The sequence below is a fragment of the Artibeus jamaicensis genome, unplaced genomic scaffold (genome assembly GCF_021234435.1).
Source record: "Artibeus jamaicensis isolate MK-2021 breed Jamaican fruit bat unplaced genomic scaffold, CSHL_Jam_final contig_490, whole genome shotgun sequence".
Classification (NCBI taxonomy): Eukaryota; Metazoa; Chordata; class Mammalia; order Chiroptera; family Phyllostomidae; genus Artibeus; species Artibeus jamaicensis.
The window spans coordinates 22,281,406-22,307,644 of NW_026521861.1; the positions used below are offsets into that span (position 1 = coordinate 22,281,406).

Genomic DNA, 26,239 nt, shown 5'->3' on the forward strand with positions numbered 1-26,239 from the left:
AGCGGGAGAATTCCACGGGGGAGCGCGAACACCTGGGAGCAGCCTGGCATGGCCACCCTCGAGTACAGGTGGGTGAAAGGCTTTGTTGGTGGCTTCAGGGAGGGGAAGGGCAGCGCCAGTTTAGCCCTGAGAGGTGCCCACGCCCCTCGGGGGTTCGGTCAGGGGTTCCAGGGCCCTGCGGTGACTTGCAGTCTGCACTCCACTTTGAGCCGCTGCCTGTGCTCACAGAACTCGAGGGCTGGGGCATCTTCCCCTAAAAAACAATCCGAAGGACCCCCTGGACTGACAGGACTGACCTGCGGCCCTGGGCGAGCAAGGAGTGCCCTGCCTGCCTGCTGTCTCCCAAACCTTGAACTTGGCTCAGACAGCGGCCAGGAACCGTTCTCAGGGCACACACGCACTCCCCCACTCTGCCCCACCAACCCCTTGGAAACTTGGAAACGTTTGGAGTCAGAGCCTCCCAGCCTGTGGTGGGACCCGCACCCCGACCCCCCCCGCCCCAGCAGTGGGGGTCAGGACACGCTGCTGCAGGTTCTGTGCACCCCGGGTTCTCCAGTGCCCGGCGGTCCCAGTGGCTGGCGGGCCAGGTGGGAACCCTCTGGTTGGGACCCTCTGGCAGATTGCTCTGGTTGGGACAGAACGCGCCCTGGGGCCAGGTCAGCTCATTGCAGCCACAGCCGCCACAAGGATAGGGGTGGACTGGGGCAGACAGGGCGAGCGCCAGGCCCAGGTCCACCCATCCGCAGGCAGTGCCTGGACCCGCCGCCGCCCCTTCTCTGCTCCTGCTGTGGCTGTACACTGGCCACCAGAGCCCAGGAGCCTCTGCCCACGTTCCTGGGGACGCTGGGCACAGGCAGCCCTCGGTCCCAAGCTCAGCAGGGTCTTCCACTGTGTGCAGCACGCCTTTGACAACAAGATCCTGCAGCTGGAAGCGCTGGGCGGCCATGGGGGCCCTCGGCCAGAGATCCCTTACAGCGGACCACGTGGCCACTCCAGGGTCCCGCTAGAGCCGGGCGAGACGGCCTGGCGGCTGCAGCAGCTCTTTCAGGGTGGCCCTACGCTGCCCAGGCTGGCGGCCCAGGGCAGGTAGTGGCCGCAGGGCAGAGGCTGTGGACAGCAGTGCCCGTGCGAGGGCTGGGCCTGAGTGCATCCTCGTCCCACCTCCCCCAGCACCTCCGAGGGGAAGCGGGCCTGGAGGTGGGGCCTCTCCCCACCCGCACGTCTGGGGCTTCTGCGTTTCACGTCTTGCTCCCCCAGCCCAGCCCCCAGCTCCATCCAGGTCTTGGCCTCTAGCGCCCAGGTTCTGGGGGCTGGCCCATCCTGGGCTCTGGGCGGCTGTGTTTGTGCCTCTCCCCATCTCCGTGTCTCTTCCTTCTTTGTGTCTCCAACCTGTCCCCTCTCGTCCCCAAGCTCTGGGCAGCGGATAGGGGGCAACCTCGCTGGGAGGTGTCTGCACCGCCCTGCCCCCAGGTCAGGGTACAGCCCAGCGCTCTGACCCCACCTGGGTTGTCCCCAAAGAAGCTCGGCTTTGGCCGCAGAGCCCTCTGGACAGAGTCGGGCTCCCCAAGCGCCTGGACCTGAACGTGACATGGGGTTCCATCCCCGTGTACCTCAGGTCACGGGGGATTGGCAGTGGCGTCTTGGCTAGCCTGGCAAGACACAGACCTCTCCTACCCTCCCCCCGGGGGGGGGGGGGCGAGGTTCGCACCTCGCAGGGGCGGGCGGCACAGGGTCCGCGCGCAGGGCATCGGGTTTCGGCAGGGCCCAGTGCTGGGTCCTGGGGCCGCCAGTTGACCGACCACCTTGACCGAGGGAACTGAGCTTGGCCGTGAAACTGGAATGCAAATGAGAGGCTGCGGGCAGGGGGCGGGGCCTGTTGAGGGAGGGGCTTGCTAGGGGGCGTGGTCCACGCAGGGCGAGGCCTGGAACGCGGTTGCAAGGAGTGGCGCGCTCCTGCTCTGACACCGGCACCCCCGCGTCCCCGTGCAAGGCCCCAGCAGCCCCCGCCCCGGACCCCAAGCTAGGCCCGCCGGAGGAGGAGAATGTCCTTCCAAGGCAAGAAGAGCATCCCCCGGATCACGGTGAGCCGCTCTCCCGACCCCCTCTGCCCACTGTCTTGGCCTCCTCCCCCCTCCAGAGCCCTCGGCTGTCTGAGTCCAGCGCCGCACAAGCCTCTGTCCGAACTCCGGCCCTTCCCGGGCTGGGGGTCTCCTCGAGCGCCGCCCCGACCCCTTTAAGGAGTCAAGCGCACAGGCCCTGGCCCTGCTGGCTTCCTGGGACCTCCCCTACTCAGGCCGGGGAGGCCGCGGGCCAGGCCCTGCTCTCCAAAGCGCAGGTGCGCCTCCCTCCCAGGGTGGCCAGAGGGAAGCTGTGGGTCCCGCCTCGGACTCTCACCTTGGGTTCAGCCCTTTGTTGGAGCCACGGCCCGCAGCTCAGCCACCGCTCAGGGCGCCCGCCCTTGGGCCGCCCACCCCCCAGGCAGCGCGGTGCCCGGAGCTCTTGTTCCCTCCGAGACAATGCGATTCTGCCCGGCCGCTCGCTCGCGGGAGCCCCTGGCAGCCCAAACCGAACGCCTCTGTGAATCCGGGGTTCAGAGACCACAGGGAGGCAAGCTCACTAGGTGCAGAGTGGACACCCCCAGCCTTGGGGGGAGGAGACCCCCCTAACACCCACTCGCACCAGTGTGGGAGGTCGGACCTGCCACCCTTCGCTGCCAGAAGACAAAGCCACTCCTGCAGCGGCCTGGAGCGGGTGGAGGGAGGGAGGGAAGCACAGGGCACCAGCTGGACGGCTCAGGGCGGCCAGCAGCAGGGTTTCTGACCCAGCTCGGGCCTGGGCCTCTGTGTGTGGGGGAGGGTCGGAGGGGTTGCCAGCTCACTTCCTGAGACCCTCAAGGAGCAAGGAGCCCTCTCCCTCCCCGATGCTGACCGGCTGGAGAAGGAGGGTGGGTAGGAGTGGGGCTTAAGGGGGGGTGGCAGGAAGACCCTTTCCGAGAGGGAGGTGTGGGGCAAGGCAGCTGATTTAGGGAAGTCGCCCCCATCCTGAGTGTTGCACCCCATCCAGACTGCCTTTCTCTCTGGGTTCCAAACCGGGAAGGGGGTCAGAGTCCTGGATGGGGGGGGCACACAGATCACAAGTCTCTTCCCAGGTGGGGAGAGGGGTGGTATGTGAATTTCATATCACTTTTACCAGGCGTGGAATTTTTTTGGATGTTATTTAGCCAATGTAAACTGTAGAATTATCTTCTCCAGCTGTAGAAGCAGGGGCTGCCTGTGGCTTTTAGACTCCAGTGGTGATTTTACCTGTGAACCCAAAAGGCGCTTAGGTGTCAGTGAGAACAGGGAATAATGTCCACCAGCCCACGAGTCCTGGACTGTCTACCACCTGGGAGGCTCCCAGAGCTCAGACCCACGGCGGGGGTGGGGGCAGTGCCTGGTTCTCTGGGCATCAGGCTGGTGGAGTGTAAGGAGCTGGAAGCCCAGGCTGAGCTCCTGCCTGGCCTCTGTGTGGCGCCATCTTTCCCACAGGCCAGGTGGTGGGGGGTAGTGCGGTGCTGCAGACTGGGGCCCTGGGCCCCATGGGTCTGCACTCTGTCCTCCCCATTCCCCTCCTTGAGGTCCAGCCATCACCCTGACAGCCATTGCACCATACCCCGCTTTGTCCCGACATTGGGAAGGGTTTGTGGCTGCCCAGTGCCCCAGCTCTGTGCTGCAGGGGGACCCAGGAGAGCTGGCCTGGCTCCCGGCACCTTGTTCACCCACCTCCAGGCCTCACTGGCCCCTGTGATCGCCTGATACCTTCCTGGACCTTCACCCCCGTGGCCTCTTCACCAGCAGCCTCTCTGGGGCCCCGTCTCAGCAGCCCTGGGATCCTGGCCCCAGGCCCCTCCTCTCTGGCAGCCTCAGAAACCACCTTCTAGGCCTTCTAGCCCAGCTTCTAGGCTCCGTGCAGAGCCGTCTCTTCAAAACCTTTGCCAGACCCACTTAATCCCTGCAGAGGACCCAGGGCAGCAGCCCAGCGCGCCCCTCCCCCACCAGCTCCTGGGCTGCTCACCAGGCCCACAGAAGTTCCCAGCCCCCAGTATCCTCCTGTGTTTTGTGTTAGTTCAAGCTCTTCCTGCCGCAGGGCCTTTGCACGGGTGTGCAGCCTCTGGCATCAGCCCCTCAGACCCCTCAGACAGGCCCTTCTCCGTCCCCAAGCTGCCACGCTCCTCCCCCATCATCCATCATGTCACCCTCTTTGTCCTCTCGTGCTGTCACGGTTGGATGGCCCTGTGTGTGATTTCTCTGAGGCAGTGGGTGGGACGGGGGGCTGCTGGAAGACAGGGGCAGCCCTTCGGGCCAGGCCAGCGCAGAGGGCGGGCGGGCCTCCGCCCTCAGCCTGGGTGCCGTGTCGGGTGACAGACTTCAGCCCATTTCGACACAACGCTGTCATTAACGCTGGCTCTTTCTTAACAAAGTGAGAGCCAGTTCCCAGCTTCATCCTTGTACCTTGGCAGGGGGCACAGTACTGACCAGTGTGGGAGGGGGGCTGTAGGGATCTGCTGATTAGGAGGGGCTGGCGGTTGGAGGGGCTGTGCTGGGGGCGCTGTGTGGGCGCCAGGCCCTCAGGTGGGCGGGGCTGCCCCCTCCTTTCCGATGGTCAGTGCCACTGGCCTTTCTCTGGCGTTACACACGCACAGGGGACGCCCGAGTGTTTCCGTCGCAAGTCTAGAGGGAGATGCTGTACCAAAGACATAACTCAGTCTGGAGAAAACTCACCCGTTTTTTTTGTTTGTGTGCAACAGAGTGACCGCCTTCTGATCAGAGGCGGGAAGGTCGTGAATGATGACCAGTCCTTTCACGCTGACCTCTACGTGGAAGACGGTTTGATAAAGTAAGTTACCGCCAACGGCGTCTTCACAGGTCGCAGTGCGCACGCCGATGGCGTGCTATCGGGGACATGCAGTCCTGTGGCATCCACGTCCTGTGTCCCCTTTTCTGTCCCCCGTCCCTGCCAGCAGCCGTAGCCCTGGCGTGGGGTGGCGGGACCACCGCCAGCTGCTAGCTGTGAGTCTCCGAAATCAGGACGATGGTGTCCACACTTCCTGCGTCGTCACAGCCTTCGTGTGACTCGGGACTCACAGTTGCAGGCCACACCTGCCTGTGGCGGGAAGCATCTCCAGCCGCCCGTCGGGGAAGGGCAGGTGGTCCCCTCAGTGGACACCCCAGGGCTGTGGCACACAGGGCTGCGTCCTCCGCATCATCCATCCACGCCACCTCGCTGGGCGTCTTGCTCTCTGACAGTCTCTGGGGTCCTGGGAGCCTTGGCCGTGTGACCCTGTTCCTCAAGGACCGGAGTCCGAATGCACCCCCCCACCCAGCTCTGCCACAGGCCCGGGAGCCCATTTCAGGGCTGATCGGGGCTCCTCCGGACCCGGGGCCTCCCTCTCTGCTGCGTTCAGACAGATCGGAGAGAACCTCGTTGTCCCAGGGGGCATCAGGACCATCGATGCCCACGGCCTGCTGGTCCTTCCGGGAGGAGTGGACGTCCACACCAGGCTGCAGATGCCCGTCCTGGGCATGGCCCCGGCCGACGACTTCTGCCAGGGCACCAAGGCGGCCCTGGCGGGAGGGACCACCATGATACGTGAGTGTCCCCGCCGCGGTGCCCTGGCTGGTGTGTGTGCCGCAGGGGGCGTTTCGAGTGGGGGGTTGTTCTCAGTCCCATTTCCCCTCTGTCGTGTCCGAGTCACGAAGCCCGGCAGTGCCTTCCCTGGTCACCTCGTCCCTCATGCTGGTCACTCACGAGGCCAGCCCTGGGATGCTCCGGGGGTTCCGTGGGCCACGTGGGAGAGTGCTCTGTCGTTTATTACCCTGGGAGGCCGCCGTTGGCCAAGGACCAGGTTTGGAGACCCAGATGCTCCAGACAAGCGAGCAGTGTGTCGCCTGGACTGTTGGCTCCTGAACCTCACGCCTCAGAGGCCAGGGTTGCAGCAAGTTCCTGCCTCCGTCGAGAAGAGTTGAAGACGTACACCGTGTTTTCAGAAAAAGGATGGCAAAAACTTAGCTGGTATCCTGTGGACGGCCCCCAGAGTCACCTTTTCATTAAGCTGGCTCTGTGCCGGGCATGAGCTCCTTCGGCTCAAGTGTGGTCCTCGTGAGGTCCCGTGTGACAGACGCCTCGCACAGTGGACCTGCTCTCAGTGAGCTCAGGAGCCAGGACAGGACGGCCGGACGAGACGCCGGACCCCGCCCCTCCTACAGCCTTGGACGCTGAGGACAGATGTGTCTGCCACGCTGGAGACCCAGGCTCGCACAAGGGCGGGACCCTGCTCCGCCACGGTCTAGCCTCGTGACCTCAGGGAGCAGCTGGCTTTTACAAGTCACACGGTCCTCGCCTGGGAAGCGGGAGGAGGTGGCAGCGAGTTTGTGCGCACAAGGGCGCCTGAGTGCGGGCAGCGCTGGGTGACCACCAAGACCTGCGGGCCTCGTCACACAGGAGGGTTGGCCGTGGTCAGAACCAGGGCTCGGTTGGTTTCCTCAGCCTCGAAGTGAAGAAACCGACAATGGTCCACCTTCCAGTTTGACTCAGAAGCCAGGTCAGGTCTGGCCACGGCTCCTGCCGGTCTCTGGTGGCCCCAGCCAGCCAGGACACCTTTGTGCCTGACGTCACCTGCTTGTGCCAGTGCCGAGGCATCAGACACGCTGGGAGGTACCACCGCGGGGACAGAGAGAGGCTGCCGGCATGGCTGGCTTCCGCCAGGCCATCTGCTTCCTCCACCTGCCGGCAACAGGCAGGCGCTTGGACCGGCCTGCAGGTGGACGGGCACCCCTGCCAAGAGGTCCTGGCCTCACCGTCGAAGCCGTGGGAACATAGGGCCCCGCGTGACGGCTGTGCTGCAGGCGGCCCGGCACCTGCTGGCGCCCCGGGGCGGCCGCCTTCCTGTGGGCCGCCTGCACGCCAAGAGCTTTGCTTCACAGGGGCGGCTGTGAGTGGGTGTGGACATTGGACGTGAGGTTGTGGGTAGGGGGGCGGTGCCGATTCCGCAGGGGCTCGGTGGCCCCGACCAAGGCATGTGCGGCTGGGGAGGCCCGGGGAAGCCAGCCCCACACGGGCCTCTGGCCAGGCTCCCAGTCTGGCACCGTGGACAGTGGTGCCTCCCTGCCTGACCTCCAGGGGCGCCCGCGGGGGGGTTAAGGCCCTGAGCTGCCGCTCGTGCTCTGGGGTGTGACATGTGCATCTGTGCATCGGGGAGCGAGGGGTGGGACCCAGAGGGGGGTGGAGGAGGTGGGGCTGGTGCCCCTCTGGGTGGAGCTGACGGGCAGGTTCCAGCAGGGTGAGCCCAGGGAGGGGCCTGCGACCTCGGGGACACGGCTCCTCCGAGGCTGCGGTCTTTCCCCGGGACCGGGAAGCCGGGCGCGGCTGACCGCACTGCCTCCACAGTGGACCACGTGTTCCCCGATGCGGGGGTGAGCCTGCTGGCGGCCTACGAGCAGTGGCGGGAGCGCGCAGACAGCGGGGCCTGCTGCGACTACTCACTGCACGTGGACGTCCCCCGCTGGCACGAGAGCACCAGGGAGGAGCTGGAGGCCCTGGTCCGGGACAAGGGTGAGCGACCCCACAGGGCCAGGGGGCCGGAGGCCGGCAGGGGGGCACCTGAGCTTCGCTGGTCTCTGCAGGAGGCCCCTCCCCGGTCGCCGCAGTGCTGGATGCTGTGCCCTCCGACCCCGGCCTTGGGGCCTTGGTGGCAAGGCCTTGGGGGGTGGACAAGGGTCCCTCGGGGGTCTGCTCTACTTCCACAGGGTCCAGATTGAGGGCCCCCTTCCCCCGTGTCTGAGGGACGTCTCTCCTAACTGTCCCCATTACTGCACCCGCCACTGTCACCCCAGTTCTCTTGTGGTCGGTTGTGGGCAAAGGCGATGCACCGTTTGTGTTCCTGGCAAATCGAGGCCCTTCCAGAAGGAGGTGGCATTCAGGCCCTCGTGCGCTGAAGCCGGCAGCTCCTCACCAGGGCTACAAGTCCCGAGGCTAAAACCACACCGAGGTCTCACAGCGGACTTGACCCAAATCAGATGACCTTAGAGGGGGCCGAGGGGGTGCTGGGGGGGTGTGAGTGTCTCACCTGCACTTGCCTCTGGGAAGCCATGGGTCTCGGATCCTGGGGCATGAGGAGCAGGGATGGGGGTGCTGGGCCGGCTCTGTCCTCTGTCGCCACCTGTTGGGGAGTGTATGTGGCACTAGTGCCCCAGGGCCACCAAGCCGGCTGGGAGGACAGCTGTGGGGGAGGGCCGCCCCGCCCCAGGGCCTCTGGAGCAGAACAGGGCGCTCCCCGGCATGGTCCGCCTCCCCCGAGGCCGGGAGGCTGAGCCCCCTGCCTTCCCCCAGGCGTGAACTCCTTCCTGGTCTTCATGGCGTACAAGGACAGGTGCCAGTGCACCGACGGCCAGGTAAGGGCGGGCGCCCGGGGGAGGGGACAAGCAGGCGTCTCTCGGCCACTGTCGGAGAGACCGAGCCCCACACGGCCTCTCTTCCCAGATGTACGAGATCCTCAGCATCATCCGGGACCTGGGAGCCCTGGCCCAAGTCCACGCAGAGAACGGGGACATCGTGGAGGAGGTGCGGGTGGGGCGGGCGGGGGGTGAGGGGACCCCTGGGCCCCTGGACACTGGCATGTGAGCCCTTCTTCCCACAGACCCTGAGGGGGGCGATACTGAACTTGCTCAGTAAGTTGTTTGCCCAGTTGAAGGTCAGAAAGGCAGGGTATCAGGGTGTCTGGGGGGAGCATTAGGCTGAAGCAGACTTTTCTGTGGTCGTCACACTAACCGAAACTCCCCAAACCCAAGTGTTACTACGTGGGGGTGACCAAGACTGGGGGTTCCTCCGGGCCTGGGCGCAGGCCCCTCGCAGAGCTGACCAGCAAACACACATGTGGGACCAGTGCCCGCCCCTCCGTCACTCTGGGGGGGGCCATGCCCACCCGCCTTCCACTCAGGCCCAGGGGCTGTGAGGGGGGTGCCTACCACCTCTGGGCCCCACACCTCACTTTCTTCTCCTTGTGCCTTTGGTGGCCCCCAGCCCCAGAGCCCACAGGTGCAGGGCCCCGGGGAGGTTCAGGCGGCTCCTTGGGGCAGGTGTGGAGCCCGCGGTGCACACCCAGCAGGGGATCCAAGCCAGGGGGCCGCCCAGTGACCTTGGGCCAGTCCCTTGCCCTCTCCCAGCCACGCCCCTCCTCTGCAGTCCGGGGAGCCGCAGTCTCCTTGCTAGCGGCCCCTGCACCTGGGTTCCCTGTGGTCCGTGGGGGGCCTGGTCTCAGCCTAGGGAGCAGGCCCCCCTGGGAGGTCAGCGCACGCTCTGGCCAAGGTGCAGGCCCTGGTGCGCCGGGGCTGGAACGGGGCACCTTGTCGGCTTCTTTAGGAGCAGAAGCGGCTGCTGGAGCTCGGCATCACCGGCCCCGAGGGACACGTGCTCAGCCGCCCCGAGGAGGTAGGCGCTGTGCCTGCCGCGTGTGCCCCACGTGCCACCTTCCCCTGTGGGAGGGTCCTGGCTCCGTAGCCCAGGCGTCTGTCCCCACCAGGCACAGGTTCCTCTGACCACTGGTCACCCCAAGCCCGGGACTCGAGGCTGAGGCAGCCGTGTGGGTGCTCGCCCACCCAGGGGTGCCCCCTCTGGACCCAGGGCCTGTGGGGGATCGTGGGCCCGCCGCGCCCACTCTGGTCTGCAGGCCCGCACTTGCCTGAGCCGCCCTGTCCCCAGGTGGAGGCCGAGGCTGTGTTCCGAGCCGTCACCATTGCCAAGCAGGCCAGCTGCCCCCTCTACGTCACCAAGGTGATGAGCAAGGGCGCCGCCGACATGGTGGCCCGAGCCAAGCGCAAGGGTGAGTGCTGGGCCTGGGGCTCCATTGCCTCTCCAGGTGGGTCCCCTCCCTTAGGGAGGGGCTCCAGGGTGTGGCCTTGTGGGGTTTCCTGCTCCCCCCTCTACGCTGCCCCCCACCCCCACCCCCATTCCCGTGTGGCTGGAGGAAGTCTCCCATCCTGGGGCAGCGTCTGCTGACCAGGGCTCTTGAAGCCACCGTGGGCCTGTTGGGGGCGACAGAGCATGCTGGGGGCAGGGCATGTGCGCAGGGACCGTGCCCGGCTGGACACCCCCCTTCCCGCCCGGAGCCCACGTTACTGTTCTCTGGACACTCTGGGATATACGCACATCCCAGAGCTGGGTGCCCTCTGCTCACAGAGCGCCCACACAGCTGGGGGAGGTGGGGGTAAATAAGGAGAACCCGGGTATGTGCACAAGCGGGGGGGCCTCACTCTGGCCTGTGGCCCAGCAGGCCCGACCCCCGGCGGGGGTGTGCGGGAGTGGGGCCAGGCGACCCAGGAGAGGGGCAAGCCGTGCAGGGTCAGGACATCAAGGGCCAGGGCAGTGCCCAGGCCTCCACCCGGCTCAGGCCCGGGGGTGTGCAGGCTGGCGGGTGCCACTCCCGGGCCTCCCTACAGGGGTGGTCGTGTTCGGGGAGCCCACCACGGCCAGCCTGGGTGCCGATGGCTCGCACTACTGGAGCAAGAACTGGGCAAAGGCCGCAGCCTTCGTGACGTCACCCCCGATCAGCCCAGACGCCACCACTGCCGACCACCTCGCCTCCCTGCTGTCTAGGTGAGGAGCTGCTGGGGGGCCGCAGGGGGGCCCCGTGTGCTCTGTGCAGGGCGAGAACTCAGCCCGTGGGTGGTTCCAGCCGGGCCCACACCTCCCACCAAAGCATCCACCCTGATCTGCCCCTCCCCACCCCCACCCTGGGGCACCAGCTCCACCCAGCGCCAGCCTCACAGACACCCTGTGGCCCTTCGGGCCACTGGTCCCGGAGGGGAGAGAGTAAAGCTGAGTCTGGCTAAGGGAGGCTAGGCCACGTGGGGCTCCCCTGACCCACTTGCTCCCAGTGGGGACCTCCAGGTGACCGGCAGCGCCCACTGCACCTTCACCACCGCCCAGAAGGCCGTCGGCAAGGACAACTTCACGCTCATCCCTGAGGGCACCAACGGCGTGGAGGAGCGCATGTCCGTCGTCTGGGAGAAGTGCGTGGTAAGTCCGAGGGCCCGGGCACCTCTCCCCGGCCAGAGCCAGCTGGGTCGGGCCCTGCTGGTTCATTGGCGTGGGAGGCACCGAACCAGCGAATGCCCCGCGTGGAGTGGAGTGGAGTGTGTGGGCCCAGGCGTTGGTGCCCAGCCCTGCAGCCGGCCCTCCCCCCACCTCACACCCCATCTGTGCGGATGGCGGAGGGCGAGCAGGAGGGGCCCCGCCTGGTGGCATCACGCCCGGCGGTGCCTGAGATCACAGATGCCCCCTCACTCGGCAAGCCCTGCCTGGCGTTGCCTGCCCCCGGTACCCCCACCGCCAGCCCTTCGCCGGGCCCGGGCCCAGACCTGGCTCCTGGCGGCTCGGCTTCCCCAGGCCTCCTGGCCGCCTGGGGAGAGGGTCACAAGCCTCAGGGGACACAGCTGTCGTGGAGGCTTGTTCGTTGACCCTCAGAGCAGGCATGGAGACCAGGCCTCGGGCACGGGGACCAGGAGATGCTGGCGGGCTGGGCTGGACCGGGAGGTTTACATGCCCTGGCGCTAGCTACCGGGGCGGGGGGAAGGGGGACAGGGCCACAGTGTCCCTGTGGAGTCTGAGACCCCTTGCTCATCTGCTTGCTTTCCAGGCCTCGGGGAAAATGGATGAGAACGAGTTTGTTGCCGTGACCAGTACAAATGCAGCCAAAATCTTCAATTTTTACCCGAGGAAGGGGCGGGTGGCCGTGGGTTCCGATGCCGACTTGGTTCTGTGGAACCCCAAGGCCACAAAAATCATCTCTGCCAAGAGCCACAACCTGGTGAGAGAGGCCAGGTCCCGGGTCAGGGTCGGGGGGCCGGGGCCCAGCAGCCTTCCCAGGGCTGCCATGGGGCAGCTTCCCCTGTCTCAGCGGGGACAAGTGGCCGGGACATCTGTCTGCACACGGCAGCCGAGTCTCACGTGCCTGCCCGCTCCTACGGCCAAGCCCCAGGGCAGGCCCGTCCGAGTGCCCTTTTCTCCTGAGAAACAAGGCCCAGGCCCAGGCGCCGGAGGTCATGGCCAGTTCCTGCTGGCTCTGGCCCGGCCGAGTTGACTGTGTCCTGTCGGACATGGGCACGCAGGACTCCAGGGGGCGGGGACAGCCAGGGGCTGCCTTGGGGGGTGCTGGACCTCGGCCCTGCCTCCCCAGAACGTGGAGTACAACATCTTTGAAGGCGTCGAGTGCCGAGGGGCCCCCTCCGTGGTCATCAGCCAGGGCAGGGTGGTCCTGGAGGACGGGCACCTGAGTGTCACCCCCGGGGCCGGCCGCTTCATTCCTCGGAAGACGTTCCCGGACTTCGTCTACAAGAGGATCAAGGCGCGCAACAGGGTAAGGCCGGGGCCAGTGGGCGAGGCGGGAGTGCCGCCTGCTCTGGGCTGGGTTCCAGCACAGCCTGTGAGGTCGCAGACCCAGCCAGGCACAGAGGTGACACCTGAGGTGCAGACAGGTGACAGGCTCCCCGTCCTGCTCCGGGGGCCGTGGGGTGGGGGCTAGACTCAGCCGAGTCCTGGTGCCCGGAGACCCCACAGTGACTCTCGCTGGCCCTGTGCCGGTGCCTAGGAGCGACCCCTCAGGCGGGACCTGGTCAGCGGTTCCCCGGGACTGGGCTCAGGCCCAGCGGTCGTGGGTCCAAACCACACCCCCCGGAGGAGGCTCAGGCAGAAACATGAGTACATCCGAAGGTTTTGCTTCACCCCCTGGGCCTCTCGTCCATCGCGGTGGCTGCTGGGAAATGCCTCTGGCTACGGGAGCCGCGTTCAGGGGCCTCCATCCTGAGGCTTCCTACAGGCCAGAGGGGGGTCTGTGCCAGGGCTGCGGGACGGTGGGTGCCGAGGAGACGGAGGCTCTGCGGGGGTTGCTTTCCAATTCCAAACTGCAGCCTCCTCTGCGAGGCTGCCTTGTCTGAGCAGAGCTCCTGTGTTGCCAGGCACGGCCTCTGGGAAGGGAGGTGGGCGTGCACGTGTGTGCAGGTGGCAGGAGGTGGGAGGAGGTGGGTGTGCGCATGTGTGCAGGCAGGAGGGGAGGGAGATGGGAATCCATACACACAAGCGGATGCCCCTTGGCAGGGAGCCCCAGGGCTCCTGACAGTGTGGACCCACTGTGAGGGGGACCCCCTGGCGAGGGGGGCCCACAGCGTGGAAGGGCCAGGTTTTCGGCAGAAGCACCCTGCCCTCCAGCGGCGGGGTGGCCCAGCCCCTCACATCCACCTCCCTGAACCCGCAGCTGGCGGAGATCCATGGCGTGCCCCGGGGCCTCTACGACGGGCCGGTCCATGAGGTGATGGTGCCCACCAAGCCTGGGGGTGGTGCCCAGGCCCGAGGGTCCTGCCCAGGGAAGGTCTCAGTGCCGCCCGTGCGGAACCTGCACCAGTCAGGTTTCAGCTTGTCTGGTGAGTTGGGTCTGTGCCCGTGGGCAAGGGCTGTCGCTGTGCAGGGGGCCGTGCGAGGGGCCCAGGGGTGAGGCCCGGACGGGAAGCCCCTCCCTGCCCCAGTGTGGGCCAGGGCTGTCGCTCTGGGACCCTGTGGGAGTCCGGCTGCTCCACCCTGTGGCAGCCCCACCAGTCCCAGGGTGAGAGACTCTGAGGAAGGGACACGCTGTGACACCTGGGAGGGCTCAGGTGGCCCCAGTGAACGGGCCACCCGTCTCCAGCCTCTGCAGGCTGTGTGGCGGAGCCTTCCAGAAGCGCTGAGCCCCAGGCTCTCCCTGCAACCCCGATCCAGGCCCTCCCTCTCCTTCCAGTCCTGGGGTTGGGGGGGGAGCCAGCCCCTGGGGAGGTGACTGCCATCCCTGCTCACCCCCCGAGGACATGGAGCCTGTCTCCTTTGAAATATGCGTCACATGGGGCAGCCTGAGACCCACTGGAGGGTTGAGGCAGAGCTGGCCCTTGCCCCAGACTGGCTTGACCTTCACCCCCGTCTGCTGCAAACGCCACACTGTCCTGCACATCCAAGGCCTCGGCGACAGGAGGCCCCGCCCCGTCACCTGGTCTACGCGCCACGGCCACTCAGGGAGCGTCAGTGTGGGTGGGTGGGGCTCTGCCATCCCAGACCCCTCCTGGTGCTCATACCCCCTTTCTCCACAGGGTCTCAGGCCGACGACCACATTGCCAGACGCACAGCGCAGAAGATCATGGCGCCCCCGGGTGGGCGTTCCAACATCACCTCGCTGTCCTAGGCATCGCGGGGTCAGCTCAGGGTGGAGCAAGTGGGCGCTGTCCCTGGCAGGGCGGGCCATGCCCACCCTGCTAGCTTCCCCTTTGTGGGACTGACTTTGAAAGGTGCTAGACCCTCCCTCCCTTCTCCAGAAATGCCACTCTGGGGGCCCCGGGGCCTGTTACTAGGGCTGAATCTGGGGAGGGGTCACTGCCAGGGGCAGCTCACGTCTTTGCCCTGGGTGCTGGGTGCTGGGTGCCCCGTGAAGACGGGTTTGCTGCCCCACTAAGGCTGTGGGGCACCCAGGGCCTCACAACACACAGGTGTCAGCCAGTGCCCCTCAAAGCCCCGGCTCTGCCACCAGCCTCCCCCAGGGCTTCGGCCCCCCGCCCTCCGGGGCATGAGGAGTGGTGCCCCGTGAGCTGGGCCCCACAGGGGCACTGTGACATCAGGGACCCACCCGCTGGGAATGAGCCCGGCGCAGCCTTGCCACCGCGGCCGCACGCCCTCCCTCCAGAGGACCACACCCCGGCCTCCCTAGTCGCCCATCCAGGGTGGTGTAGGACCTTAGCTAGGACGCCCTCCTGCTGTCGCTGGCCGTGCATCGAAGTAGCTGAGTAGAGCAGCAGTTTCACGCGGTGAGGACGGCTGCAGCCGGGACCCCGTGTGCCGCCCCAGCCCGGACCGCAGCCCCGTCACTGGTCTGCTGGGGACTAGTCAGATTAAAGGCGTCGTTTGTAAGCTAACCCGCTTCTCTGCCCCCTGTGAGGGGGTTCTGCGCCGGACCCTGGGCCCCCCACAGCTGGCCAGTGGCCTGGCACCGTGCGGGCCGTGAAGCCGGACCACAGACCACCCTCAGGGACAGCGCTGCTGTGCTGGGAAGGGGCAGGGCTGGGTCCACGCAGTGGGGAGGGGCTCCCCCTGGGAAAGTGGCCGAGGACCGGTGCTCCTGGGCCTGGGCCTGCCACGGGGGCAGGGGGACAGGGACGGACCCCAGGGGCCTCCGATCACAGCCTGACCATGTGGGCATGAGCACAGCAGAAGTTTGGGGGCTACGTGAGCTTAAGGCAGCACGGCCCAGGGTTCTGATCCAGACCTGAAGCTAGGCTGCCCGGAACCTTCCAGAATAAGGAACCGTTGGGCAGCCCTTGCCTCAGCCTCTTTCATAAAAATGGTTCTAGTTCTGTACCCCAGAAATGAGACGCCCCCACCCCAACCCCAAAGCAGAAGATCATAGTCACTGGGAAGACAAGGGGAAGGTCGGGCCCAGGGCAGCAGCCCACCATTTGTCCTGCTGGTCCCCCCAAGTTCAGGGGGCTTCCTCTGGCTGAGCGCTTGGCTCACTGCAGCCCAGGAGCTGATTTGGGGCCCCCCAAGGCTGATGTCCACAGCACTGTGTCCCCTGCTCAGCAAGATAGTAGGCAGTTGTGGGGCCAGACACACCCACGTCCCTGCCACCAGCACCAAGAAACTGGCCACTGTCTCCTGGGGTCTCAGAATCGCATGTAGATTTACACGTCTGAACAAAACCCAGATGCCCCCCTGCCCAGCCTCTGACATGGCCAGGTCTCCGCCCAGAACTTTGGGGTCTGTCCCCCCTGCAGCCCACCTCTGCACACCGGCTTCCCCCACAGGTCACCGGCTGGACTCCCCCAGGTGGGCACACGACGCGGTGTTTCTGCAGTGACCACCGCAGCCCAGTGAGTGGGCCAGCAAGTCGCCATCCACCCTGCGCCTGGCTCAGCAGGCTCAGGCTGGACCGGTCCCGGTCCCTGTCCTTCCACCACCCAGCCCACTGCCCGGCGGGCACCACCCCTGCCACAGCCTCCCAGCACCCAGCCCAGGCCTGGGGAGCAAGAGCTCTGCCTGGAGGGAACTGCACGACGGCCCAGTGGGTGCAGGACGTGGAACCCCGACCCTGAGTGGGGCTGCTGTCCTCCTCAGGGGGGAAGTGTACAGAAACGCTACAGACAGTGCCAGAACACTCGTATTTATAAAATCATCCTCGCCTCCCGGCCCATGACACTCCCCTTTAATGTACAAGAACCGTGGACCTTGGGCCGAGCCACAGACCCATGGCAGAGCCAATGGTGGGGCCGGCGACCAGGCCTACGTGCAGCTGAGAGGTGGCCCAGCCTCGCAGCCTGCCAGCAAGTGGGCCAGGAGGCCACCAGGAAGGACCACGGTCACATGTAATCAGAGGTCCCGCGTGGCGCCGCTCTCCTTGCCCACTGACGGTCTCTTGTCACCAGGCACGTCTGAAAGCCCAGTGGCAGCTTGGTGGTCCGGCTGCTCCGGTGGAAACGTAGCCAGGACAGAGCAGAGGCGCCAGCCTGGGTCGGGGCTGCTCAGTGGGAAGGTTGACGCGAGGCCTCCTCCCACCAGTCGCCCCGTCCCTCCAGCGGCCCGAGTTTCCAGTGCAGTCCCGGGGCTCCTAGCTGCTCCCTGCCGAGGGGCAGATGGGGCCGCACATGGGCGGGGCGGGGCTCTCCTCTCCGTCCGCATCCTCAGCCTCAGGGGCAGCCTGGGCCGGGTCCTGGCTCCTCCTCAGCCTGTTGGAGAAGGAAGCAGCGGGAGGGGTTTCGCGTAGCCTCCCCAGCCGCCCAGCAACAGCCAGTTTGAGCAACTCCAGAGTGTGCTCCTCGGGGACAGGGCAGGGGGCCGGGCGTCACCTGCACAGGGGCCAGCAGGGAGCCCTCAGTGGTGGCTGTGGGGCGGGTCCTAGGCAGGAGGCCAGCAGGTGGAGGCCTGGGGCTCAGCAGCACCCCGACTGCCCTGGGCCCGGGAGCAGCAGGGCCGGGAGCTGAGAGGAGGCCTGGTCAGCACAGTTCTGGGGTCAGCAATTTGGGGACGGGGCTTTTCGGAGACGGTGGCTGAGCCCTATTCCCACCTAGGCCTCTGGCCTCCAGGATGGTGGCCTGTGTCCTAAACCAGTGCCCACATGTCCTCTGGTCACTGAAGCAGGGCAGAGCACCACCCAGCCTGCTCGCCCTCTTGGCCAGCACCCAAGGCCACCTCCTGCAGGAGGACCTTGGCCTCACCCAGCCACTCCTTCCCCAGGGTCCCCCGGCGCTGGGCTTTGTCCCTCCACTGAGGAGGGGTCAGAGGCTTGATGTCCTCCCTGCCAGCCAGCACGACCTTTTTCCCCCTCAGTCCCTGGTGCTCCATAAACGTTGGCCAAGCAGGTGGCTGTTTGAGTGGTGACAGCAAAAATGCAAGAGGCCACCAGCCCTCCCCAAGGACGTCTGCTGAGTGTCTCCTCAAGGCCCTGGCCACTGGCCCCAGCTTAGGACTAAAAGCTCCGGAGGAGCCCCTCCCCACCCCCCAGGGCCAGTGCTCAGACCCCCAGGCCTACTGATGCCATGTGACTGGTGGGGCTCAGGACTGGTATGGCCAAGAAAACCTTGGCCCATCCCCCCAACTCCTCTCTGCCTCCATCACCACCGACTGGTCCTCCCCATCCTCCACGCACTCACTTTTCTCTGTTAAAAATCACGAAGTCTTGCTGGATCACATCAAGGTAGTCCTGAAGGTAGTCATTCTCCTGTTAGTCAGAATAAGGCACAGATGTCAGGTTCCCTCATGCCCTCAGGTAGGGCCTCTTCCACCTGGTCTGCCTCTCCTCCGGAGGCTGCACCTGGGGCTTCTTCTGAAGCTGGAACTCTGTTTCGGCAGCCAGAGCAGTGGGGGTTTGCACCTCCCAGGTGGCCCTCAGCCAGGGACAGGAGGGTTCCCTGGGCGGACACCCAGCCCCCCGCCCCCCACCTCAGTGGATGCTGACATGGAAGGCAGTGTCCCTGTGACCAGACCTGGCGGGAAACCATCCTGCTCGGCTCCCTCCCCTCCCCCACTTCCTCCTGGGTCCTCCTGGTCACCTATCGCTTGCACACAAAATCAGATCTCCACGCCTGCTTCGAGGGGCCCTGCCCTGGATGCCCTGGGTGCCCTGGCACAGGGGCTGCCCCAGAAGCCCGTTCTCAGGACCCATCACCAGGGCCACGTCGAGTGTGAGCTGGAAGGGGGGGCACGCCACAGTGTGTACCCGCCGCTCCAGCAGCTCTGCTGGGTGGGGAGGAGCGGCAGTGGGTCTGTGGGGCCCGGTGGGCACGAGGTGCCCGAGAGAGGGGCTGAGGCCGGCGAGAGCAGAGGGTCCAGGGCAGGCAGCGCCCCCCACCCCGGGCCACACTCACGGACTGGGAGCCGTCCCTGCCGCTGTCCCGGGACCGGGTCTTGGCCAGCCGCTTCTTCTTCTTGTGCAGTGGCCGGGACTCCAGGATCATCTCCTCCAGCTCGAAGGTGGGGTCGCAGTGCAAGCGGCCTTTCTGCAGGGGGAAGGTTGGGCGGGGCTCACCCGTGGCCCCGCCCAGGCCCCGCCCCCGGCCCCACCGCCAACTGGCGGTCGTGCAGGCTTACATTGGGCACAAAACCCGGTTCCACTCTCTTCTGGGTGAGGTCGTCCCACAACACATGGGCCAGCGAGGGGGTCGCCTGCATATCCTGGAGGCTGGAGACGCGGTGCTTGGGGTTCACAGTGAGGAGCTGGAAGGAGTCCACATCAGATGGGGCTGCCCCGACGCCCCGCGGCCCAGCACCTGGCCCAGAAGAGCCGTCCAGGCCAGAGGCCCGAGGGTGGGACGTGCAGGGTCTCAGGGTTAGGCAGGCAACCCGGTCGGCGCAGGAGCGCCGCCGGGGGAAGGTTTGAGGTGCGCGGTCTCGCCGATCTCCGGCGGAGGAGGCAGAGGGCGGTCTGCTGAGATTCGCCAGCAGGTGGCAGCCTCGGCCTGGCCAACTGCAGGGCGGCCACCTGACCTTAACTACGGCCCTCGCAGGCCCACGAGGCCCGGGGCGTGCCCGGGTGGTGGGGCGAGGCTTCCCCAGGTGTAGGGCTCGGTGCTCAGGCCATCTGCACTCCCCCTGGAGCTTCCGAGAGCCAAGGTCCCACCTGGGAACCATCTGGGCAGGTAAGGGCAGCACTCCAAGGGGCAAAAGCTAGGTTAGGAGGCTCCATTAGGCACAGGAGAGACTCTGGCTGCCTGGCTACAACTCCAGGGTCAAAGGTCTCCAGGCAAGGGCCAGACCTGCCCAGGAGGACCCGACAGGCCAAGACTCAGGACTGGGAGCCACTGGGCCCCACATGTCCAGCGCCCTCTCACCCCTGCTCTTGAGGGACCTGTGTCTCTAAAGTGAAGCTCTCCAGTGGGCAGCTTGGGGCCAGAGAGGGGACAGGGGCCACAGCCCAGCCCTGCCTGAGGGTGGCAAGCTGGCAGGAGACTGCGGCCCTGTTCCTGACAGCTCTGGGCCCTGGGGGCTGCAGGGGGTCCTGGGGCTTCTCTGTTTGCTCCCTGGGGTGGCTGCCCACCTGCTAGAGGGGAGTAGAGGCAGAGGGGCCAGAGCACAGCATGGCTGGCACCCTGTCCCCCACAACTGCCCTCCAGCACATTCGGCATGAGACCCACACAGAGCGAACTCTGTGTCTGGTTTGGGCGCCTATCCCGGCGCCATGGGCTGAGCCGCAGGTGCGCAGACAGGCGGGGCGGCTGTGGGAGGACAGAGCCAGCGCTAATGGCTGGGGAGCCCCTGCAGAGGGACTCCAGGCAGACATGCAGGAGCCAGACGCCTCCGGGAAGCAGGGGCTCCGTGTCGTACCCCCTCGGGACAGGAGGCTGGCCCAGCCGGGACCTGGGGGCCCTGTACCCTGGGCGGGGCTCACCTTCCGCAGCAGTGCCACCGTCTCCTTGGACCAGGAGGGGACGTACTGGACGCTCACGGTGCTGAACAGCTGCACCAGGGACTCCACGGCGTTGCTTGAGTGGATGTCGTAGGGCCTCTGGGCAAGCAGACAGCACTGTGCCGGCGCCCTGCCCACGGCCCCGCACTCCCTGCGGCCCCACCCCAGTCAGGCACTGCTGAGCACCACCTGCCCTAGGAACTGCCAGGAGGGGACGCGGGTACCTGGGCTGGCTGCACCTCCGGCGGGCAACTGACCAGAAAAGGCCCCTAATCCACCCTCAGGCCCTGGGCCAAGTGGATGGGCCCTGGAGAGGCTGCCCCCACCCGGGGGTGGGGAAGGGTCATTCCAGGCCCAGTGCACAGCGGCCAGTGCACAGGCCCAGCCACCGTGGAAACCCCAGCACTCCCCACCCTGCTGCTGCCCGGGCACTGGACGCCCACCCAGGGCAGGGGCTGCTAACAGCGTGTGTCCCCACTGGCGGAGAGTGCAGGTGTCTCTGGGCGCCGGGGCGGGGCAGCCTCCTCCTCCCCAGGGGGACCACGCCCGGGGCACCACCAGCTTGGGGCCGGGGTGGGGGGGCTGAGCCTGAGGAGCCGTACCCATCCACGCAGCAGCTCGTACGCCATCACCCCCACCGACCACCAGTCCACCTCGAAAGAGTAGCCGGTCCCGCCATTGACGAAAGACTGGAAGATCTCCGGGGCTTTCCGGGAAGGGAAGGAGAGGCTGAGCAGCCCTTCAGGGCTGGCACCTGGGGCTGCGGTCCAAGACCAGGCTGCCACCAACACAGGCAGGTCCCACCACCCGCCGTGCACACTGGGGTGTCTCCTTGTCACACTCATTACCCTCTCACACGTCACTTAGTCACCTGCACAGATCAAACACAGCTGTCCCTCACGCTGACAGCCGTATGCCTGTAAGAAGTGGCTGGCCCACTGGCCACAGGCTGCAGTGGGACGGTGGGCTGGTGGGAAGGGGGGAGTTGGGCTGTGCTCACCCATGTACGGCTTGGTCCCAGCCAGTGCGGTCGCCCTCTCCCCGTCCTTTATGATGGTGGCGATGTTGAAGTCGGTCAGGTGCGCGTGTCCTGTGAGGAGAGAGGACAGGGAGGCTGTCCAAAGACCAGAGGTGCATCCCGAGGGCGGAGCGCTCATCCCTCAAGCCCCTGCTCACCTCGCTCATCCAGCAGAATGTTGTCGGGCTTGACGTCTCTGCAGAAAGAGCAGGGAGTGGAGAGACCCTTCCTGTTCATGCCCTGTGACCCCTGGCAGGGCTGGGTGCTCCCCTGGTCAGGCTGGAGGGCCCAGAGCCCCGAACCCGGCAACACACGGACGTAGCCTGCAGACCAGCCATCCTGGTCCCTGGGAGGGGGCCGCCTCCAGCCCCACCTTCCGGACCAGGCAGAAGGCAGAGAAAAGCCCAGCCCTCTGGATACAGAGGCAGCCAAAGCCCCCTGAGACAGAAGCAGCACCCCCAGCAGACCCTGCCTCCCAGAGCCTGGGCTGGGGCTGAGCAGGCCGGCCTCCCAGGTGCGGAGCCGTTGTCGGGTTTCTGAACCACGTGGGGCAGCAGAGGCCACTGGGGTGGAAAGGCCGGAATCGAGGTTGAGACTCCATGGCCAAGCACGCCACGGGCTTGCATCCCAGAGATGCAGCTCCAGCCCCCGCATTCCCTCTGCTTTCAGCAGCTGCTCTAGTTTGCATCCCCAGACCCAGGGCAGGTGGGCAAATGGGGCCCTGCGGTCCCCCAACCAGGCAGAGGCCACCCCAACAGGGCCAGGCCCCAGGGTCCCTGAGACCCAAGGGCTCTGTGTGCCGGCCCCCGGTAGGGCCCCTGGGGGAGTGTGAGGCGCCCTGCAGAGGTCCCCGCCGCCCCGCACAGGTGGGCGTGCACCTGTGGATGATGTGCTGCCCACGCAGGTAGTCCAGGGCCAGCGCCATCTCGCAGACGTACAGCCGCACGGTGTCCTCGGAGAACTGCACGTTCTGCTGCAGGTGGTAGCGCAGGTCGCCACCCAGCAGCAGGTCCACCACCATGAACATGTCCTCCTCGTCCTGGAAGGAGTACCTGCGGGGGAGGGCCTGCCACATGCACGAGGGCGCCACCCAGTGCCACAGGGGGCCGCCGGCCTGCACACTAGGGAGTATCGCCCACCACCCCTCGACCCCGAGGGGGAAATGCCGGGGATCAGAGGACCCTGCACCGGGCGCTCCCTCGGGGAAGGGGGTGGCCTGCTGCGACCTGAAGGTCCCCACCTCCTGGGGTGGGTCTGGAGCCCCCTTTTGTGGAGGAAACAGCCCTCTCAACTTTCTGCCTGAAACTTGCAGGTCCCAGGCCTTCTTTGTGGGAAAGCTGGTGTCCTGCAGGTGGGGGACCCTCACGAATACAGGGTGCCCTGGACACCCGACAGCTGGCGGCCTGGGCGGGGGGCTGTGAGTGATCGGGGAGAGGGAGGGCGGCCGGGTGCTGCCAGTGCCCCGGGCAGGACCAGGGGTGGGCGACCCGGGGGCTGCACCCCAGCGGGCAGGCGGGCGCACCAGAGGTTCACCAGGAAGACATGCTCCAGCCCCTGCAGGATCTCCAGCTCCCGGAACACGTTGCGGACCTCGTCCCGCTCGATGCACTGACGTTTGCTCACGTACTTCATGGCGTACATCTTCCCCGTGTCCCGCTTCTGCACGATGCACACCTGTGGGTGCGGCAGGGAAATGGCCGGATGTGCATCTCTGGAGGGACATGTCTCCCCTGCACAGGTGCCTCCTGAGAGCAGGCAGGACCCAGCCCACCTGAGCTGGAGCCAGTGCCCCTCCCCAGCCATGGCCCGGGCGGGCGGCAGCACCATTGTCCACCCCCGCATTCCCTCCCAGGGCTCAGAGCAGCAACCGGCTCGCAGGGGTGTTGGGGAACAAATGAGGGGGCCCTGGCCAGAGCCAGGACCCCAGGCGGCCCCTGTGCACGGCAGCTGCTGTTCACAAACCCCTGTGCCGCACTCCGGCCCCTCAACTGAACCATGGATTGGCAGTGCGGACTCTGCTCCCACGGATGGTGGCAGGCAGGACCGGGGCGAGGGACCTCCAAGGACGCCGGCCACACTCTCTTGTGGCAGAGGAAATTCAGCCTGACTCGGGACCCCGGGCAGTGCAGGTCGAAGGAGGAGGAGCCAGTGCTGTGTCCCCACTCCAGTCATGGCAAGACCTCACAAAGACGGGCCACCGAGAGCCATTTCTGACAGCCCCACAGTCTTTGGTCTCCACATCTTCAATGAGCAGGAGTCAGGGAGAGTGGAAGGTTCTGGAACTCGAGGTCCCAGGTGCCTGGAACCGTCTGGTCATCAGTGTCCCTGCACACCTGCTGGATTCAGCTCTGGGGAGTGAGCACCTCCCTTCCCCCGGGACAGCATCCTGGGACGAAGGCGCTTTCTCCTAGAGACATCTGTCACACTGCACTTTAACGAGGCAGCCTTAGCGTCCAACTGCCTTGTGGGCACGAGCTGGTGAGCTCAGGGAGTGTCCCTCGGCCACGAAGACGTGTAAGGACGTGTGGCAGTTTGCATGATGCCACGTCCAGGTGGCCTTCTCTGCTACTTCCTGTAAGCAATGGACACAGGACCTACCCAGTGTGGGCACCGCCTAGAGTCGAGGGGAGAGGCGGGGGGACAGAGAGCACGGCTCTGTTCGGGGACCAGGGACGTGGCTTCCGTGATGCCGTCACGAGGGTGTGTGGTGACGCACACCGACACAGTGCCCCAGATCAGCCGGTCCTGCCCCACGGAGGGGAGCCAGCCCAAGGGCTGAGCATGTGGGGTTCTGACACGGCAGCTGGCAGCTTCTCTCAGCCCCGAGTGTCCCCACTTCCTCCAGGCACGGTGGCCTTCTTGACCTCTGCAAGCCACAGCTGCCGTTCCCCAGGTAGCATCCTGCACACCACCATCCACTGCGCCAGCCATTCCAAGGGCCTCACACAGGCACAGCTGGCCCGGGAGATGCCCACACTCCCGGGGGCGCTCTGCCACGGCTCAGACTGAACAGGGGTCCGCACAGGCCACTGAGACCCCGAGAAGTCCTGCCTGGAACTGCCTCAGCCCAGAGAGGTTCCTGCCCAGGGTCACGGGGCTTGGCCTTGGACCTGCGTGCTGTTTAGTCTTGGCCGAGAGCACCAAGGACCCTCCTGGCTTCCGTTTGAGGACTGGGCTGGGGCTGGGGCTGGGGCTGGGGCAGGGTCTTCAGGGGCTCAGCTCCCCCCTGATGCTCCAGTGGGTGGCAGTTAGAAATGCTGGGGGTGGGCACCATGGCTGCTCAGAGGGACCCTGGTGCCACGGACCAGGCAGGCGGTGTCCACCAACCAGGCGTGGGAGCCGGCGGCAGCGACACAGACTCCCAGCGGAAAGCAGCCGGCCCCAAGAAGCCAATTCCTCACACGAAATGGGCCGCAGCTTCCCAAGCCGCTTCCTCTGGTCATCACTCAGGCCCCGCAAAGGGGAAGTGGAACTCGATCCAAACAGGAAGAGGGCAAGCCCTGGCCCCTGGGGCACCCAGGGGTCTCCTTGGGAACCCCTGCGGCCACAGGCCACAGCGCTGCGCATGGCTGCCTTTTCACTGAAGGCTGCTGACGCCGAGTTTTGCAGGTGACTCACCCCAAGCTCTTTTTTTTCCTAAGTAGCGTTTGCTCCCAGAAAACGCCTGACAGTAGGCATTTTGCACCTCCAAAGTGGTAGGGGACTGCCTCCCATCACTGAGCAGCTTCTGCAGCCGCAGGAGGGGCAGAGCCGGCCCGAGGCCCCAGCCCTGTGCTGTCAGGCACCCCAGACTCCGAGATGGTGTCTGCAGCTCCTGCAGACGGGGCCCATCTCACAGGCAGCAGGGACAGATCAGAGTTCGGACTGAGCGAGGGGCCACCTGGCTCCTCGCCCCAATGGCCAGCGACCTGCCTGACCTGACCCTCCCACCCCAAGGTGGCTGTTCCCCCAAAGGTCCTCTCCCGTGCGCCCCTCGGTCCCTCGGGGTGAGCTTGTGCGTGCCTTGCTGCCATCGTGGCCCCGACGTGTCCCCAGCCCAGACCTGCCTTCCACCCTCTTAACCAGCTGGCCTCCCCGGAAGCCATGGTGGGTGGGGCCTTGCAGGGAGCCAATGCCGTGGCTTGGGCAGCCAGACCTCGGAGGACCCGAACTCCTGATCGGCCGCACCTCTGCATGTCCCTCGGGGGAGGGGGGCAGACCCTGACGGAACCCGGGGAACCCAGGACTCTGCAGGCCTTTGGGAAGCCGTCTCAGCCAGCTGACAGCATCTGGCACGTTCGCCACTGTGACACCATCGGCGGGCACCCAGAGGTGCTGCCTCCCCACTCTTGGAAAGAGCAGCGGGTTCACATACTCGGGCCTCTTTGCTCGGCTTTATGGCCCTGGGCCTTGGCGTCTGCACTTTGTAACTCAGTGAGATGAGGTGATTGATAGCGTTCGAGTTCCCCTCCATCCCTCTCAAAGGCCCAGAGATCAAAGAAGCAGAATCCAGACCCCTGTATGGGGGGGCTTATCTGTGGACCACCCCCACCCCACGGCTGAAAAGACCTGTCCTCTCAGACGCGGTTCCTTTACAACAGACCCATCTGGGCAGCGTCCAGGGGCTGACTGTGACCTTTGCAGAGAGTGTGTTGAGCCTCTTTGAGCTGTAATTGTCCCGATCTCTCAGCCTAACAGGGCAGCCGTCGGGGGAGGTGGAGAGAAGACGGCAGAGTGGGCTCTAAGGCAGCCCCCGTGGGGGCACGAGGGTGGGGCACGAGGGTGGGGCCTCCAGGCTGCCCCAGGGCCAGGGCGCCGCTCCCTGGCGGAGTGGCCTCGGCACCGACAGTGAGGGGGTGTCGGGGTCTCGGCCCCATGAGCCTGGCAGCTGTGCAGGCTGTGTGCTCTGGGACCCCCACACACCAGGGCTAAGACGCCCAGCACCCGTGAGCTCGGGGACAGCCCGTGTGTCCTGGCAGCACTGGCCTGCTGGGCGGGAGGCACCCCCCCATCCTCACTGGCAGAAGCCGGTGGCCCTGGCCCTCGGGAGCAGGTGGGCTGAGTGGATGGATGGCCATCCAACACCTCCGCCCCGCCCTGGCCCCTCCCTGGCGCCACCTTACCTTGCCGAAGCTGCCCTTGCCGATGGCCCGCAGGATCTGGAAGTGGTCAAAGTTCACTGTGGACAAAACAGAAGGACATCGGGTCAGTTGGCAAGAAGGCCTTGTGCCGCCACCCGCTCCCACTGCGGCCACCCCCAGACCCCCAGAGGCTCAGGTGCTGGCCAGAGGCTGAGCTCG

At 66.3% G+C, this 26,239-nt stretch overlaps 2 protein-coding genes across 2 annotated transcripts in view; one reads left to right on the forward strand and one right to left on the reverse strand.

Moving 5' to 3' along the window:
- Positions 1 to 1,952: 1,952 nt before the first annotated feature.
- Positions 1,953 to 14,936, forward strand: DPYSL4 (dihydropyrimidinase like 4). The gene is made up of 14 exons (XM_037159159.2): positions 1,953 to 2,081; positions 4,787 to 4,875; positions 5,444 to 5,628; positions 7,426 to 7,590; positions 8,368 to 8,429; positions 8,518 to 8,598; positions 9,397 to 9,465; positions 9,736 to 9,856; positions 10,473 to 10,629; positions 10,911 to 11,052; positions 11,672 to 11,842; positions 12,212 to 12,391; positions 13,286 to 13,451; positions 14,145 to 14,936. The coding sequence occupies exons 1-14, from the start codon at positions 2,043 to 2,045 to the stop codon at positions 14,234 to 14,236; spliced, it is 1,719 nt and encodes a 572-aa protein (XP_037015054.2). The 5' UTR covers positions 1,953 to 2,042; the 3' UTR covers positions 14,237 to 14,936.
- Positions 14,937 to 16,318: 1,382 nt separating this feature from the next.
- STK32C (serine/threonine kinase 32C) overlaps positions 16,319 to 26,239 on the reverse strand; it is a 34,878-nt gene continuing 24,957 nt past the window's right edge. The window contains exons 2-12 of the mRNA XM_037159187.2: positions 26,063 to 26,118; positions 22,483 to 22,634; positions 21,839 to 22,012; positions 21,119 to 21,156; positions 20,943 to 21,032; positions 20,545 to 20,648; positions 19,925 to 20,041; positions 18,628 to 18,753; positions 18,405 to 18,536; positions 17,691 to 17,758; positions 16,319 to 16,766 (exon numbers count right to left, since the gene is read on the reverse strand). Of these exons, the coding sequence (XP_037015082.2) occupies positions 16,649 to 16,766; positions 17,691 to 17,758; positions 18,405 to 18,536; positions 18,628 to 18,753; positions 19,925 to 20,041; positions 20,545 to 20,648; positions 20,943 to 21,032; positions 21,119 to 21,156; positions 21,839 to 22,012; positions 22,483 to 22,634; positions 26,063 to 26,118 (1,175 nt within the window). The 3' untranslated portion in view covers positions 16,319 to 16,648. The remainder of the gene's footprint in view (positions 16,767 to 17,690; positions 17,759 to 18,404; positions 18,537 to 18,627; positions 18,754 to 19,924; positions 20,042 to 20,544; positions 20,649 to 20,942; positions 21,033 to 21,118; positions 21,157 to 21,838; positions 22,013 to 22,482; positions 22,635 to 26,062; positions 26,119 to 26,239) is intronic.